General features: G+C 37.5%; 1 protein-coding gene across 12 annotated transcripts in view; it reads left to right on the forward strand.

The window, feature by feature from the left end:
• Positions 1-11,795, forward strand: part of PHF20L1 (PHD finger protein 20 like 1) — a gene marked incomplete at its 3' end in the record, with an annotated part of 61,561 nt that extends 49,766 nt beyond the window's left edge. For 8 of the 12 annotated variants that reach the window (XM_080377873.1, XM_080377875.1, XM_080377867.1 and 5 more), the window contains 4 exons: positions 610-805; positions 1,217-1,586; positions 5,071-5,236; positions 6,358-11,795. In XM_080377873.1, the coding sequence (XP_080233999.1) occupies positions 610-805; positions 1,217-1,586; positions 5,071-5,236; positions 6,358-6,500 (875 nt within the window). The remainder of the gene's footprint in view (positions 1-609; positions 806-1,216; positions 1,587-5,070; positions 5,237-6,357) is intronic. The other 4 variants (XM_080377872.1, XM_080377871.1, XM_080377877.1 and 1 more) reach the window with 1 other exon arrangement.
• Between the last annotated feature and the right edge of the window lie 3,602 nt (positions 11,796-15,397).

Raw genomic sequence — 15,397 nt, forward strand, 5'->3', positions numbered from 1 at the left:
TAGTAGTGTCTCTTAAAAGGCACCTCAAAGGAGAGTGTAAGAACTCTGCTGTCAGATAACTCTGAAATGTCTACTGTTCATGAAGCCTTCTCCTGCCTTCTAATAAATAGGTATTGACTTCAGTATTGAAGCAAAATATTTGTCTTTTAAAAACAAACTAGGTGTTTTGAATATGTCCATGTAAGATCCACTCTCTAACATGTCTCTTGGTAATTTAGATTTTTTTTTTGTTTTTTTCTTTTTAAGGTAAGCTGCAGTAGTTACATAAATAAAATGCCAATTCAAACATTTTTTTACAGTTAGATTGATAATAGCACAGTTCTTAATATCCTGTACTTTGATTGCAAAGCTAATTAGATTTTAATTTCAAATGCCATTTAAAGAGGCCTTGAGATATCAGGTTTATTTTTGTTTTAATAAGTGTTAAGAGTTTCCTGTTAATCCATGAAAACTAGATTTTAATATATTAATAGCAAGATCTTGAGTCATTCTTTCATGGATTTTAGGAGACATTTAGGAGAGTACAGCATATAATTATAGCATTCTAGTTTTAAATACAGTTCTGCTGTGGCTTTAGATGGCCCTCAATTTGTTTATTTCTTACCCCAGGTCAGAGGTGGAGTGCCAAATATCTTTATGATAAAGACTGGCTAAACAATGGACACATGTGTGGATTATCATTTTTGAAAGAAAACTACTCTCATCTTAATGCCAAAAAGATTGTGTCAACACATCACCTACTGGCAGATGTATACGGTGTAACTGAAGTATTGCATGGACTGCAGTTGAAGATTGGGATATTAAAGTAAGTATAAGTCCAGGGTTTATTCTCAGTTTTTATATATCTAGGTATTGGAGACTACCATTATTCCATGTGTATTATTCTCTCACATTAAAGTTCTTTCTTGTAGAATAGTTTAAATAATTCAAATACAAGGTGTGGAATACCTGCAGCTTCAGTGGGAGTTAGGTGTTCAGCACCTGAGTGGATCTGGTATCTTGGGATTATTGGCAGTGATTATTGGGTTTTTTTAATAGTCAGTTTTGTGTTAAAGGGAAATTCTGGATTTTTCTAAATTAAGTGACCTAGGAATGCTTACATGTTTGGTACTGGTGCTTATCAGTAGCTGTGGTCTAGCAGAAGTGTATGCTGAATAGTTCAGTGCTGTAAGTGGCGGTGTCTGTAACTTGCTCTTTTTCTTCCCCTTCACTGCAGAAATAAGCATCACCCAGACCTTCGTCTCTGGGCTTATTCAGGGATGCGAAAAGAGCAAGAGCAAGTAACTATTGGGATAGAGAAAAAAATAGTGACTTTGCCAGATGCTGGTAACCCAACTGAAAGGACGTGTCACAGTCAAAACCATAAAGAGCCACCCAGTATACCTCAGAAGATGGAAGAAACATACATCACAAGTGAGCACAGTTACCAAAAACCACAGAGTTTTGGGCAAGACTGCAAAGCAGTCACTGGCCCTATGAGCTCAGATGATGAAGATACAAGTAGTTTTGAGGAAGATCAGGAATTTCACACAGAGAATAAAAACTGTTTACAATACTCTTTTAAAGATGATGGCATGAATGAACAGGTAAATATCATTCTTCATCTCAAAATTTCTTAGCTGGAAAAACATTCAGTCTTGTAAATGTTATGAGTTGACATATTCTGTCAAGTAAGTCAGCAGAAATCACTAGAAGCAAAGTTGGATCACAGAGATAGTTGCAAGGTGAAGGATACAGATTTCAGCTGGTGAATGAAATTCCAAGTATAGTTAAAGTATTGCCCATGCTAAAACTGTGTATGCTCAGTCCAGTGTTGACGGGGGGGTGGGAATCCTATGCTTAAAATGCAGGTCTTGAAACAGAAAGTACATGTGTTTTTGCGAGGGGAGGAAAATGGGACAAGTTTCCTTCTTTCTCTCAATTCTGTTTTGTACATGTGGGAATGCTGCTTGTTGTTTGTTGAACTGAGATTTGTAACAGTGTTTATTATTGTATTGTACTCTTCTTTTAATAGCAGCATTATCTAGAATTCTGTCCACAAGTAATGATTTATTGACCAACTAATTTCACTTCCTGCAACTTCTTTTGAGTCTTTTATATTGCATATTTTTTCTAATATAAATGTTTCACAGGTTTTTAGTCAGGATTATATTTGCCTATTTAAACATCTCTTTCTCATTTTTGCATTAATGGTTTGAATCCATTACTTTGTGGAAAAGGTCTGAAACTTGTTAGTCTGGTTTTAGAGAAGAGTTCTCTTTGAGCAAAAAACAAAGTGAAACAAACCTTTCTGTTTTCTAAATACCAACTGTGTGAGAATATATCGCCCAACTCATCCCCCTTTTGAAATACAGTTTCTGGTGTGAAAGAAATGAGTAAGATACATCTTTTTTTCTTCTAATTTTAGTTTAACAGTGTGACACGTAAGCTATATAGCCTCAATGGGAAACTTTGGCTCATTCTAGTTAAAGTAACTGCCAAATCGCATGATTATATTCAGTTTGTATAGTAAGGAGACGTGCAGACATGTGACGTACGCTTCCAACTGTAGCTTAAATTGTCATTTTAATTAATATAAATACATTCAGAATTAAAAGAAAATATATACGAGCAGTGAAACAAAACTAATATTTCCTACAGAGACTAAAGCATATATCTAAAAAGCTAGGTGCGCTCTCTGTTTCAAATCAGAAAGAGGTCTGTCTGGGGCAGTGTCAGAGTACTCTTTCCTTTGGGACACCTTTGTTCACCCTGTCAGTAGTCAGCCTTGATACCCGAAATAAGGCTTTCTGCCTAGACCTAATACGCATAGAAAAGCTCTTCTTGGTTTGGCCGTTAACCTGTTTGTACTTACCTTAAAACCACGATGACACTGACACAGAAGTGCTGTTTTTACATGAACTGACTTCTCTGTAAGGTGCCGCCTTCACCTCTCCTTGTCAAAGTTTTGGTTGAGGTTTTGCATTCTCCTTCCCTTCTAGTATCTTGCAGAGGCTTGGATATTCTGATTTTTCCATACTGTTTCATCTTATCCTAATGTGCATTCTGTTACATATCTTCTTTTCCCTTACAAACATAGTTCAGATGGACTGTTATCAGGTCCCTTTTTGGAATAGGCATCATCCTTAAAATTGTATTTAGTTTCCTTGTACTTGCTTCTGCAAGCATGAGCCTTCCCCATCTGGACCTTCCATTTATTCTTCACAAGCTGGATCGTGTACTCTGCTTCTCTTCTTACCCCTGCCACTGCTCCCCGATTGCCTACATCGATCTCTTAGCTTAGAGGAGGACCTGTTTGGTCTTAGGCTTTTTGCCCCCCGAGAATCATGTACCCCCCGAGAATCATGTACTAGCCATTTGAATAAATATGGAGAAAACAAAAATCTTTGGTTATGCTAATCATATATGAAGTTACTTAGCTTTAAGATTTTCTCTAATTTATTGCATTGAGCATCTAAAAGTTTCACCTAATGATGATCTTGGGTTTAGAATTATGGACTTGGGTCCTCATACAGCACAGGAAATACGGTGTTCCTCTCTTGTGGTTTTACAGAGGGTCTGAAAATTGTAAGATATAAGGCGTTTCTTCTTTTTCTTGGAAATATCCTTTATAAGATTAATAACAGTTTTGAATAGTGAAAACGCTGTGGAGGTAAACCTGATATCTTGAGAGATGAAAGATTTTATCTGAAAGGTTTGGGAGTTTAGAGGCTTTTATGACTCTTAAAATCAATCTTTGATAAATAAATTTTACTCCTTTAATGAATATTGTGTGTACTTACAATACTTGTCCTCCAGGACTTGCTCATAAAGCTGCCAGCAGGTCAGTCCAAGTTTGATTTGTCATTTTAATTTATTATTAAGCCTTAAAAAGAAAGAGTTTTGGTTCGGGTGTTTTTTTGTTTGTTTGTTTGTTTTTGTTTTGGGGTGGTTGTGGTTTTTTTGCTTAATAAGTACTTAAAATTTGTCACTCCCTATTTTCTTCTTCCCCTCTTTTCTTGGTTTTCCCGTTCTTGACTTGAGGAAGAGATAATTCAAGAAAAAAAAAAAAAAGTTGTTCAGTCTGTTATTATGTAGCATGGGAAAAAATTAGCTGAGCATGTCATCAAGAGAATTCACTCCTTGTTCTAGCATTTGCCATGAACTGAGATTGTGTGAGCACATGTATCCAGCATTCTAATTCCTAAAACAGAATTATCAATAGTGAAAGAACTTCATCAGTTATGAAGTCATAGTGGGTATAAAATGGAAACCGTGAATCCTGCTAATTAACGGAGATATTTAACATTTTAACTCCTTAAAACTGGTATACTTTCTTCGGTCATTTCCATTAGCTGAAACATGAAATGCTGGAGGATGAGGAACTCATGTATTATCTATGACTTGCTATAAAGACACTAATTATTTCAAGGAAGTTAACCTTCCTCAGATATGCTTGTGTAACTGTATCTTACTGCCCTTGTAATGATCCCCAAACATGTTCAATTCTATTCCAGACTTGTGCTTGAAAGTTACATGGGACCATAGTGACAGTAAGAAGAGCAGGCTTTTGTCTTAATCAACAAATAGAATGGCCAGTTTATTTGTGCAAATAGCGACTTTTGACATCTTGGATATTACTGCATTTTAGGGAGTTTTTCTTCATTCTCTGACTAAACTTGAAACAAACCTTAGGGTTTTGCCCATTTTTGGTGATGGTGGACTGATGATGCAGTTCAGCACTTCATGATATAAGTTACGATTTATAAAAAACGGCACGGAAATGCAGTCTATTTTACTGCATTAAACAAAGTGCTTGAGCTGGTAAACTTCACCTCTTGCCTCACTCTCCCAGTGCTATGTATACAAATTCCATTTGTATGGAATTTGCATTTTTGTTTGGTTTAGTCTATTGATGTGCCCTGGTAGTTTTTGAGTATACTTGTTGTCAAGTTGACAGAAGCACAGCTCTAAACCGGCATAGTTTATCATGTGACTCAAGTGTTGAGTGAACACCAGAAATTAAAAGTAAACAAAACAAAGAAAACCCTCTTAAATGGCAATTTTTTTCTTTCTGTTGCTCCTATGGAGAAGAATTCTGCTGAAGGAAACACTGTGTTTGTTTGTAATGAAAGAAAAGGCTCAGAAGAACAAGTGGACACACATCTTCAATGGCAGCTAAATCTCCTTACCCATATAGAGAATGTACAGAATGAAGTCACCAGCAGAATGGACCTGATTGAAAAAGAAGTTGATGGTAACTGCATTGCCAGATACTTGTTAATATACCTGTAACAGCATCTTTCATAGCCATTGTGTTGAAGGTGATCTGAGGCACTGAGGATAGATTTTTAAAGTATTTATATCCAAATTTGGGTACCCAACATTATAACCAGAACTTGTATCCTTGATCCCCCCCTGCTCTCTTCCACAAGCTTTGAATGCCCAGTAAAGTATCTTAAGCACTTAGGACCCCTGAAGATTTAGCTCAAGATTATGATATTAGGCAGACTTCAGAAAGCCTAGATAACTTGCCTAGTTTTTGTCCAGATACAGATCATAAAGTTGATGGATTTTTGTATGCCTGGAGTATTTTTGGCCTGATTGTTCAAGTAATTTAGGAAAAATAAAAAATGATCATTCTGCCTTCGACTTTTGTTTGCTATATATTAATAAGTAACTGGTTGCAGGAAGGCAAATCAGGCCTCATGAGGAAACTGGAATGAAATTACAGTGTGGGAGTAGATATTACTTGCCAATCATAGAAATTAAGAATGAGTGGAGCTTGTGGTCTAATCGTAGGCATACTTAATCACCTCTGACAAATAAAGTTGTCTTGTTTCTATTTGCAGTTTTTACTTTCAATATTCCTGCTTGTACTGGTGGTATTTCTAGGTTAACAGGGTTGAACTTTTTCACTTTTCCCTCCTCTGTCTCTGCAAACATAGAAATTCCTTGAAAACATTTGTTGAAGATCGGCAAACCATTCTGTAATCTGGACCGTGTGAACAGGAACCTGTTAAAGTGACAGAAGCAAGCCTTGCATTTAAGGATTGTGTTTTCTGTTGCAGAGCTGTCGTAGCTAAAGGTTGTGAACTGAGGTTTCTTTTGTATGCGTAGATGGTAAATTGTTAGCCAAGGGTATAATTTGCTCCCAGGTACCTTTTTATAGTCATAATCAAATCAGATATGTTTGGATTGAGTGAAACAGGGAATTAGTTGGTGTTTCCCTAATAAAACTTTCTTATGTTAAATAAAAATCACAGCCTCAGTATATTTTCCCGTCTTATAAAAGACAGAGTAAGAAAGAAAAGTTTAATTTTTGAAAACTGTTTCTTGAAGACTTACTCTAATCGCTTCTTCCTTTTCCTTCTGTAGTTTTAGAAAGCTGGCTTGATTTCACTGGAGAACTGGAACCACCAGATCCTCTGGCAAGATTGCCTCAGCTCAAGCGACGTATCAAACAGCTCTTAATTGACATGGGGAAAGTACAGCAAATAGCAACACTTTGCTCTGTATGACAAAAGGAAGAATAAAGAAATAAAAATAGGTTCTTTACAGTGAATTTTCTTACTAGCCACAAGACGGACAGGAAGACAGCAAAAAAGCTGAGCATTTATCTGGTTCTTTGCTGATTACATTAATAGCCTGAAGCTTTAGAGAGAGGAGAGGAAATTTATATTAAGGAATCTATTACATTGAAAATCTGAATGTTCAGTGTCCAAACTTCAAAATGTAATATATCACATACTGAGAAGTGTTGATAGGATTTTAACATGGTAAACAAGAAAATCCCCACATAGAAGAAAGCTGAACAAACAAAAACTCTATGAAGAACAATGCTACTGTTTTGAAACCTTTGGCAAAAAATCTTGTTAGCAGAATTCAGCTGACTAAAAATTCTTGGGAACTTTTTTAATGAATTCCTCTTGTCTTGCTAGTGAAAGATAGGCACAGAGAGAGCTGTATCCTCTCTACAAGGGAAGTTTTAAGGTTATTTCCTTCTCTCATGAATGTTCAGGAAAACAAACATACTAGCTTCGGTTTTTGAAAGAAATTACTTATCATGGTCTCCTTTTAAAAATATTTTTTTAAATAGAAATCCTTATTACAGCACCCTTACACTCCTTTAAAACATAAGTGGCAAATAGTGGTCAGATGTGCCAAATAATAAAACCACTGGGATGAGAGTTTGATTGACTTACATGAAGGTTTTTTCCAAAGTCCTACTCAGTGCCAGCAATCCATCCAAAATTGTATCTAGTTTATATTTTTTTATGTTCTATTGCAGTATTCAGAATTCAAGGTACAATTTTTGTCCTGGGTAGCTCAGTTCTGGTGTTGGCCCTCTGAAACTTTACCATCCTCAGCTGGGATGAGGAGTGACAAGAGCAGCAAAACTGTCTGTGGCTGTGAATATACTAAACCACTAGAATAAATATCTCAAGTATCCAAGGTGTTTTTATAAAATCTTTCAGCTTCAGTGAATGAAATATCATAAAACCAAAGGCAACCTACTTGCTGTGTTAGCTCTTGCTGGATTTTTGAGCCCAGGACTTTCCCTGTGCTTAAAGTTGCCGCTGTACCCAGTGCTACATACATATTTGTATGTGTATGTATATGTGTATAGATACACATGTACATATATACATACTATATACATTTATATCTACACATACCTAGTTTTATTACAATAAACTATAAGAACTGGTGGTTAACATGAAATGTTACCTTTTAACAAGCAGTTTCTAAAATTGAAAATAATGTATGTACAGGTTTTGAAATTTGTAAAATATGACTGTTAAAAGGAGGCTATTTAACTGATGACATTAAGTTACTTGAACATTTTATGCCTCACATCTGTTTATCAGTTCTAGTTATCTGTATAAATGCATTTTAGAACCGATAGACAGTAAACTTGAATTTACCTTTTGATAAAGAGTACAAGCCACTGTACATTCAAAAATTATTTAAATTTGCAAACACACTGTTCTATATGTAAGGTACTGTATGTAAAACTGTTTATTAAAACTATTCTGCATACTCTACACTTTCCACTTTTCTTCCTGATCTACGTAAAAATATATATATAAAAATGTGATTGTTATAATGCACAGACCATCTCAAATCTTGGAATGCCTTTTGAGGATGCATAAAATTGAAAAATGTGCCAAAGATGGTTTATCTGGGAAAGACTTTGCAACCAGTGCAACTATTACTGAGAAAGAAAGTAGCATGGCTGGTTCATTGCTAAAATAAAGGTGCCCTGGCGTTTCCCATCTGTCTATCGTATCTGAAGTGAGTTATCGCTCATGACGTCCAAAGCAACGTGTAAAGCCCCGTTACAGAGTGGCTGCTATTTAAAAAGTCTTGCTATATCAGGCCTGTAGGAGACATTGCAGAGCTGCATGGTAACATGGAAGTTAATTACGGAATCATGATTGGCAACTTCATGATGCAGAAAACACAGGAGCTGAGGAGTTGTTGACGTTTTTATAGCAACTGTTAATAAATAAAATACTCTGTGTTATATAGTTGGGTGCTTAAGTAAGTGCTTCAAACAATATGAGTAGTTGAGTGACCTACTTTGTTTTGGATATGTGGGGCTTTAATATATTATTCACTTGCTGCATATCCTTGAATGTGGTACTGTGTGTACTGTATAAGAGAAGTGTAAATCCAGGTGAATTACTTTGAAACAAAGTGGAGTGTATTTACATAATTTATACAGCATACACTGTAGCAATATTATGCAATGTGTGTGCATGCGTGTGCTGTAATATAATTGTAAATGTTACTGAAGGTGGGCAGAGATTCCAGGTGGGAGGATGGAGGTTTCATTCTTGGTGCACAGATGGAGGAGTGGTATCCTGAAAAGGAGATCGTAAGGTCAAAGTTAGTTGCCCTTGCAGCTTTAACTTGTCTTTGTTTGTATATGAAATGGTCTCTAAATTTACATGAGTGTGGAATTTTATCCCTCAGGATCCTGCCTTATTCAGGATGAATTGTGCTTACAAAAACAATCTCTTCACTATTTTTTTATCTTCATTTCTTGTGTAGTCATGGATTCTAAAAATTCCTGCAAGCTTTCATATCTTCTAAGAAATACAGTCTCAGTGTCCTTACGGACAGTGCTATGATATTGTGTGTATTGCTTGAATGCTTTACAAATTTGTCTGAAGTTGCTTTCTCAGATTGTGATGTTAGTCTAATGTAAACATGAGTTTTGGCCCCAGTTTCTCAAGTATTCAAACGTTTGGGAAGCTTTTGATTTTTTTTTTTCTTTAAACACTTACAAGTCAAGTGCCATAAAAATGCCAAGTGTTTTGCACAGAATGTAACCTGCGGTTGATTGCTTTGCTCATGTGCCAGTCAAACCCAATGTGATCCAACTCAGACCAGTATTTCTTCTCATTAGCCTTATCGAGAGAATCTTTTTTTCCTGTAGGCATCATTTTCCATCTGTCTTCCTGCTTCGTCTAAATAAGCAAGGGATCTACACGCAGTCTGTTGGCAGCGTCATTTATCGGGGTGTGAGTTGCGATTCCTTGTGCTGTGAGGAGGCTGTGTGAGGACTGGGTTTGATGTAGGTGCTCAGAAAGGTAACTTTTTAAAAAATTTGCAGCCTTCTTTTAACTTGAATTCTTAATAGTAATAAACAAAAGCGAAATGCCACTGTACAGAAGCCTTTTGCGATTTCACAAGGCTAAATGGCAAACTTGTGGAGACTTTACCTGCCCAACATTTTGTCCGAGGGTTGTTTGTTCTTTCTTGGAGGTACAAGAATGATCCGTTCCGAAGCTGCCTCCTTCTTGTGACCGTACCATAGGCATCTACGTCATGAAATCTGTGTTTTCAGTCACAGTGATGGCTGAAGGATGTCAGTATTGCAGTCATAAACAAAACATAGTCTTGGTGACGTGATCGGGTAACACGTGGTAGGGCTGTCTCAGTTACAAAGTGGAGGTGCTTCAAGTCGTACGGCAGGGAACGGGTTGGAAGGCACTTCTCTTGGGTAGCTGTAGGTTAAGTAGTGCCCACATTTTGGATATTCTGGCCTTAGATGCATAGATCTCTGTTCAGCTATGGAGTGATTTACAGTGATAGAGAAGCCTGCTGTGCTCTTTAAAATGGTTGAAGAAGATGGGTTGCGATTTTCTGGTAGAGTGGCAAAGAACTGAAACTTTTTCTATGGATGCAGGCCTCCTCTATGGCTGGCATTCACCTGTCTCTCTTAATTTTGTCTCTTGAGCTTCAACATGTGCTCCTCATCTGTTTGTTCTGTAGCTTGCATCTGTTTCTCCTTTTGTTCTTCAGTTTTCTGCACTGTGGCTTCTTCTGTGATGCCTGGAGGGTTTCACTCCTCTGTTCTTGTTCCCAGTTCTTTCTGGCTGCTGTGGGAGGCAGTTGCAGGGAAAGTTCTCTGCTCGTCTGTCCTCAGCCTCCAATGTGTCCTGTATAGTTGGAGTGTGTGTACCATGATGAAAATCTTCAGATGTCTTTTACTGCCTTCCTTTAGCAAGCCTCTTCTGATCTTGTGCAAGTGGCGCTCTCCCTCTGCTCACATCTGACTTCTAACTTAACTAGACTTCAACAAACATTACAGCAAAACCCCTCTGGCACTGCTGGGCTCCAGCATTCCTTACCAGACTGAAGGCCGGGATGTAAAGGGGTCACTCGAACATCAGAGTAAAATCGTAAAAGTATTTCGATGCTTGCAAATCAGAGTATTTTTTTCCTTTTTATGTGAAGGGAAACCAATTACTCTGCTTCACTGGAATTTTATAAGACACAAAACAGATCCTGAACTGAACTGGAGCTTGCTGTAAAAATCAAGAGTGAAAGTAGGGGGTGAGAAGTACTCCACAGACAGGGGCTTCCTAACAAGAAGTTGTGCAATCGAACCATCTTGACTACCTTGCCCTGTTAGTAATTACATGGAGGCGCTGATGTGTGAGGGGGGGTGCATGCAATGATGCAATTCATTTGCAAGCAGGGCCCAGCTTTGCCATGTCGGTTTAGAACACTGGAAGTGTAGGTTTTCTCTGCACAGCTTAAAAATGTTACAGTACATGCCTCTTAATTTTGGAGTGCTTATTAAGGTGAGACTTAATCACTTTCAAAATGCCCATTGCTATTCTCACGTTCTATTAGCTGACACTTTTTTTTTTTTTTTCCTGTTCTACTGAGTCCATATACCTTTCAGGTGATCATTTTACAGAGTATGTTTGAAATACTTTGGTAATGGTTTTTATTATACTATGTTATGTCTTGGGCACTGGGTGTGGGGGTCTGACTTTAGCAATAAGTGTTATACACTATGTGTATATCTGTTTATATATGGAAAATAAATACGGAGCATGTAATGATGGTGAAAATACACTGCACAGAGAGCAGATTGTGCATTTGGAAGCCATTATGCAACAGCCTGAAAAACTGAAATAAAAAATTGGGAGACCACATGGAGAAAATTAGCATGAAAAATCATTCAGGAGTGAATTTCCCTTTCTATACACACCGGGCCTGTGTGTGAGCAGTAGATGAGCCAGCCTTATTCTATGGAATGAATAAGTAAAGCTAGTTCAATTGCTAGTCACCTCGAAGAGCAGCCTTCCTTTCTCTAAAACTGGCCAGAGCCACCTCTGTTCAGCTGTAGCCACGTGTGTCAGTGTATTGTCACTAAACACTCTGAGAGAGGCAGCAGTGCACTATTGAATCTTCTGTGAGAGAAGCAAAAAAACTTCTGTGATTTGTTTTTTATAATAGCAATAATGTTGACTGCATTCTAATACAATAAAAGTCTGTTGAGATTGTTATGTGCCTGGGCTCCCATTTGGTGGATTTTTTTATTTGGTGAGCTAGTGAGTGCTTGTGTACGTTGTAAAGCATAAGGGAATCTTGCATTTTTAGCCTGTTAGTCAATAAGTTAAATACAGTCATTGATACTCATTTATTTGTTTAGATTGCAAAGCTTTAGGGAATCTTCTGTATTTTAGCCTGTAGGCAAATGTAGCATTTAGTAAATAATGTACAGTACTGAATCGCTTACTGTGTGGCAAAGTGTTTAGAAGAATTTTCCGTTCCTTATCTGCTTTGGTGTTTTAAACAATTTCAGGGTTTGAGTTTTGCAACGCACTTGGTTCTTAAAAAATGATGTCTTTGAACAATGGGTTGGTGGTGATGGCATCTCTTTTTGTGGGCAGCTGGCTGCCTTCTAAGGGTGTTTCTAATTTTGTGCCTTTGTACGATGTCATTGCAAAATAACTTCCATTTGCTTTTAGTGGTATTATTTTATATTGTCTACAAGCTGTTGTTCAGGACTTTACTGTAATAGAAAACAAATAAGCAAACAACGTTAAGAAAGTTCTAGACACCCCATGGACCAGAACAAAAACCATAAGCAGCAGATGAATGAAATTGGACAGAATCTCAATGAGTTCCTGATAGAGAGAAATCGTTCTGTTCACAGCAAGAATCGATATGATTGTAAACATGTAACATTTCAGAGTTTTATTCTGAATCAGGTATTTTAATCATTACTTGAAGGGACAATCTCAAAGCAATCTCTCAAATTTAAGATACAAGTTCAAATTCAGATCTTGGAGTAATACACTGAAACATTTTTCTAATTAGAAAGCTTTTTAAAGAATAGGTTTCCTGAGTCAGACCAAATACCTAGCCAGCCCAGTGTCTTGTCTTCAGTAGAAACGCAGTGTTGGCATCTGTAGAAACATACTGACTATAAAAGATCTGTACAGATTGGTTTTTCCCTTAATGTATCTTTCACTTTGGTAAATTGAGGTTTCCTTTACCAAAATCTTTATGAAGACCGTCAGTTTTATCAATCACTGACAGCTGTCCATGAGTTCAATCAATCTTTTTTCATTCATTTCTCTCCACAACATCAGGCAGCATACTGAATTCCACAGCTTTGTTGTGTGGCTGAAGGAGTTGTGTTTGTCCTTGAACTTGCTTTCTGACTCTGTTAGCCCTACGCTGTGGCCTTCAGTTCCGAGAAGGTTAAGTATTGCATTATTGAACAGACCAAAAGTAGTTTTGTCCTGCCGACACCAGGAGCGTGGCACCCTGCTGCTGTCCTTGTGTGACCAGCAGTACCTTTTCACAGTGCATTAGCTTGCTTTCGTCAAACACTGAATTGATTCAGTATGCAAATTTATCCTTTGCACCACTACAGGTTGCAGAACTGACTTCTATTTGGGGTTTCAAAACAATCTGCATCTCAGATGTAATGAGAAAGAAATATTTTTCTACCTTGCATCACTGTGGTAGTATTAGAAGGAGAAAAAGTTACCTGTAATAGATAAGGAAGAAAAAACATTTTACCTGTCCTAGAAGTGGTTCATTTCTGCAGGGACGAAGGCAAATTCAAATGTTCTTATGTGAGCTTGTTTAGTTTCTTTTGTCACCAAAGGCACTTTGCTAGCTGGTGAATTGTAATACAAAAAGTTGAGAAGTCCTCTGCCCACTCTTCTGATCTAGCCAAGTTGAGTACAGAAGATACTGGAATTTCATCATTCTTTCAATCTGAAGAACGTCATGCATGAAGCGACTGAAACTTGTATTGGCTGGTAGAGCTATGCTTTTTTCCTTGTCATCTTTTAATTTTGCATCGAATGAGAACTGAAAATTTAATCGGAGATGATAGAGATTATAAGGGCTTCACAAGGTCTTGTTATATTTGTCTGTGCCAAAATCATGTGAAGACTGAGATGTCTCTTGCTTCAGAAGAAAGGTACCAAATGTAAAACAGTTCTCTATCTGTAAATGTGGTGTTACTAACAAATGGTGTTAGTCTATACTTTTACATAGTTTTCTTACAAAGTGCGAGAGGATTGTCCAATATTAGTGATTTATTTAACACAGAAAAGCAGTTTATTATTTAAACAATAAATGAACTCATTGATATGGGCCTAATTTGACAATGTTTTCTGTTCTTAAAATTCTTCCTTCCAATTTGCTACCTCATGTAGGAGGCTCCTTCAGGGTCGTTTCTTAAACTAAGTTTGACTTCTCAGATTCGAGTTTTATTTGGGTGAGAGCAACTTTTCTGTGGGTATAGAATTTTACGTATTTATATACAGGAACTGTTGGGCTTTTCGATAAGTAAAAAATACAGTTGCACAAAGTCTTTTCTGCTAAGAAAGTGTATGCAAAACTGGAACGTGAATAAATGGTTTGCTTCCTTCTTGAGGTTTGTGATTTCAATGTTTCATCACACTGGCGTTTTTCTTTCCCCCTACAATTATGGTCTACATTGAGTAGCTTTTTGCCAGTGCATACAACAAATAAAACCCTCATTTCCAGCACTAGAGCAATGATTTTGAAATGTTAATTTTAAGGCCATATTGGTCACAGGGACCTTTTCTGCTTAGTCCTTTTCTCACTTTCATTGATAAGCTAATTTAAGATACTCTTCCAACTTTTCTCGGGTGCTAAAAGTAGAGGGTAATTCAGTTTTCCCTTCACTGAAAGTTATGCAGTGAAGCTTTTCTTGATTTGCGTTTGACCAGCCATGGAGGACAAGTGCCTTTTTTTTCTCTTGACTAAGGTGGATTGCACATATTGCTCTGTAAACTACTAATTTATTTTTTTTTCTTTTTAATCCACGGGCTATTGCATCCCATTGAACTTGTGTGTACCAAGATGCCCATCTTGGTTTGACGTACATCTAGAAGTGGTTGAAGTGATGCCAACTGCCAAAACTCACTTTCTCACTTTGTTTCTTAAGAGACTTTTAAGACTTGGCTGTTCTTCCCAACTTGCATAGTTCAGAGGTTGCTTTCTGAGTGTTTATGAAGGAGATGAAGTAAACTTGGGCATCAGCGCTATGTAGATATTGCAGATTTGTGCTTGTTAGTTATAGTGCTTTGATTCCTGTCTGCCTTACTCTGTTACCAGCTACTAATAGTAGCAAAGAATAAAGAAGGAAAGTGAATAGCAACCTGAATGAGCTTGCTTCTCTCCCCGTTTGCTGTGCAAGGAATCTGAATGACACTTTTCTAACAAGTTTGGAAAATGGGACTAAGTCAGTCTCACCTGCACCCCACAGCACACACTCTGGATATGTGTCTCAGTGGCTTGGAAGTGTCATTGTCCTTGTAAGCACTGATCCTGCTGCCCCCAGAGAGCCCTGGGCACCGGGCTGGGCTGTCTCTTGTTGCTCTCCTCTAACTCCACACCACACTGAGGATCTGGCACAAATCTGGGGCTCCTGAAGCATGCTTGAGTCAGAAATATGTGTCATGGTCAAACTTTTCATCCTTCCTAATACAGCAACCCTAGTGCTAATGCTGGTTATTCTTTGTTTAGTCGGATTCCTTTGCTCTGTGAGTATGTTTCCTTACAAATGCTATGTCAATCCAGAAATTCATTTTCTTTCTGTGCCTGCTTAATCAGG

This window comes from Falco punctatus (assembly GCF_963210335.1).
Source record: "Falco punctatus genome assembly, chromosome: 3".
NCBI classification, from domain to species: domain Eukaryota; kingdom Metazoa; phylum Chordata; class Aves; order Falconiformes; family Falconidae; genus Falco; species Falco punctatus.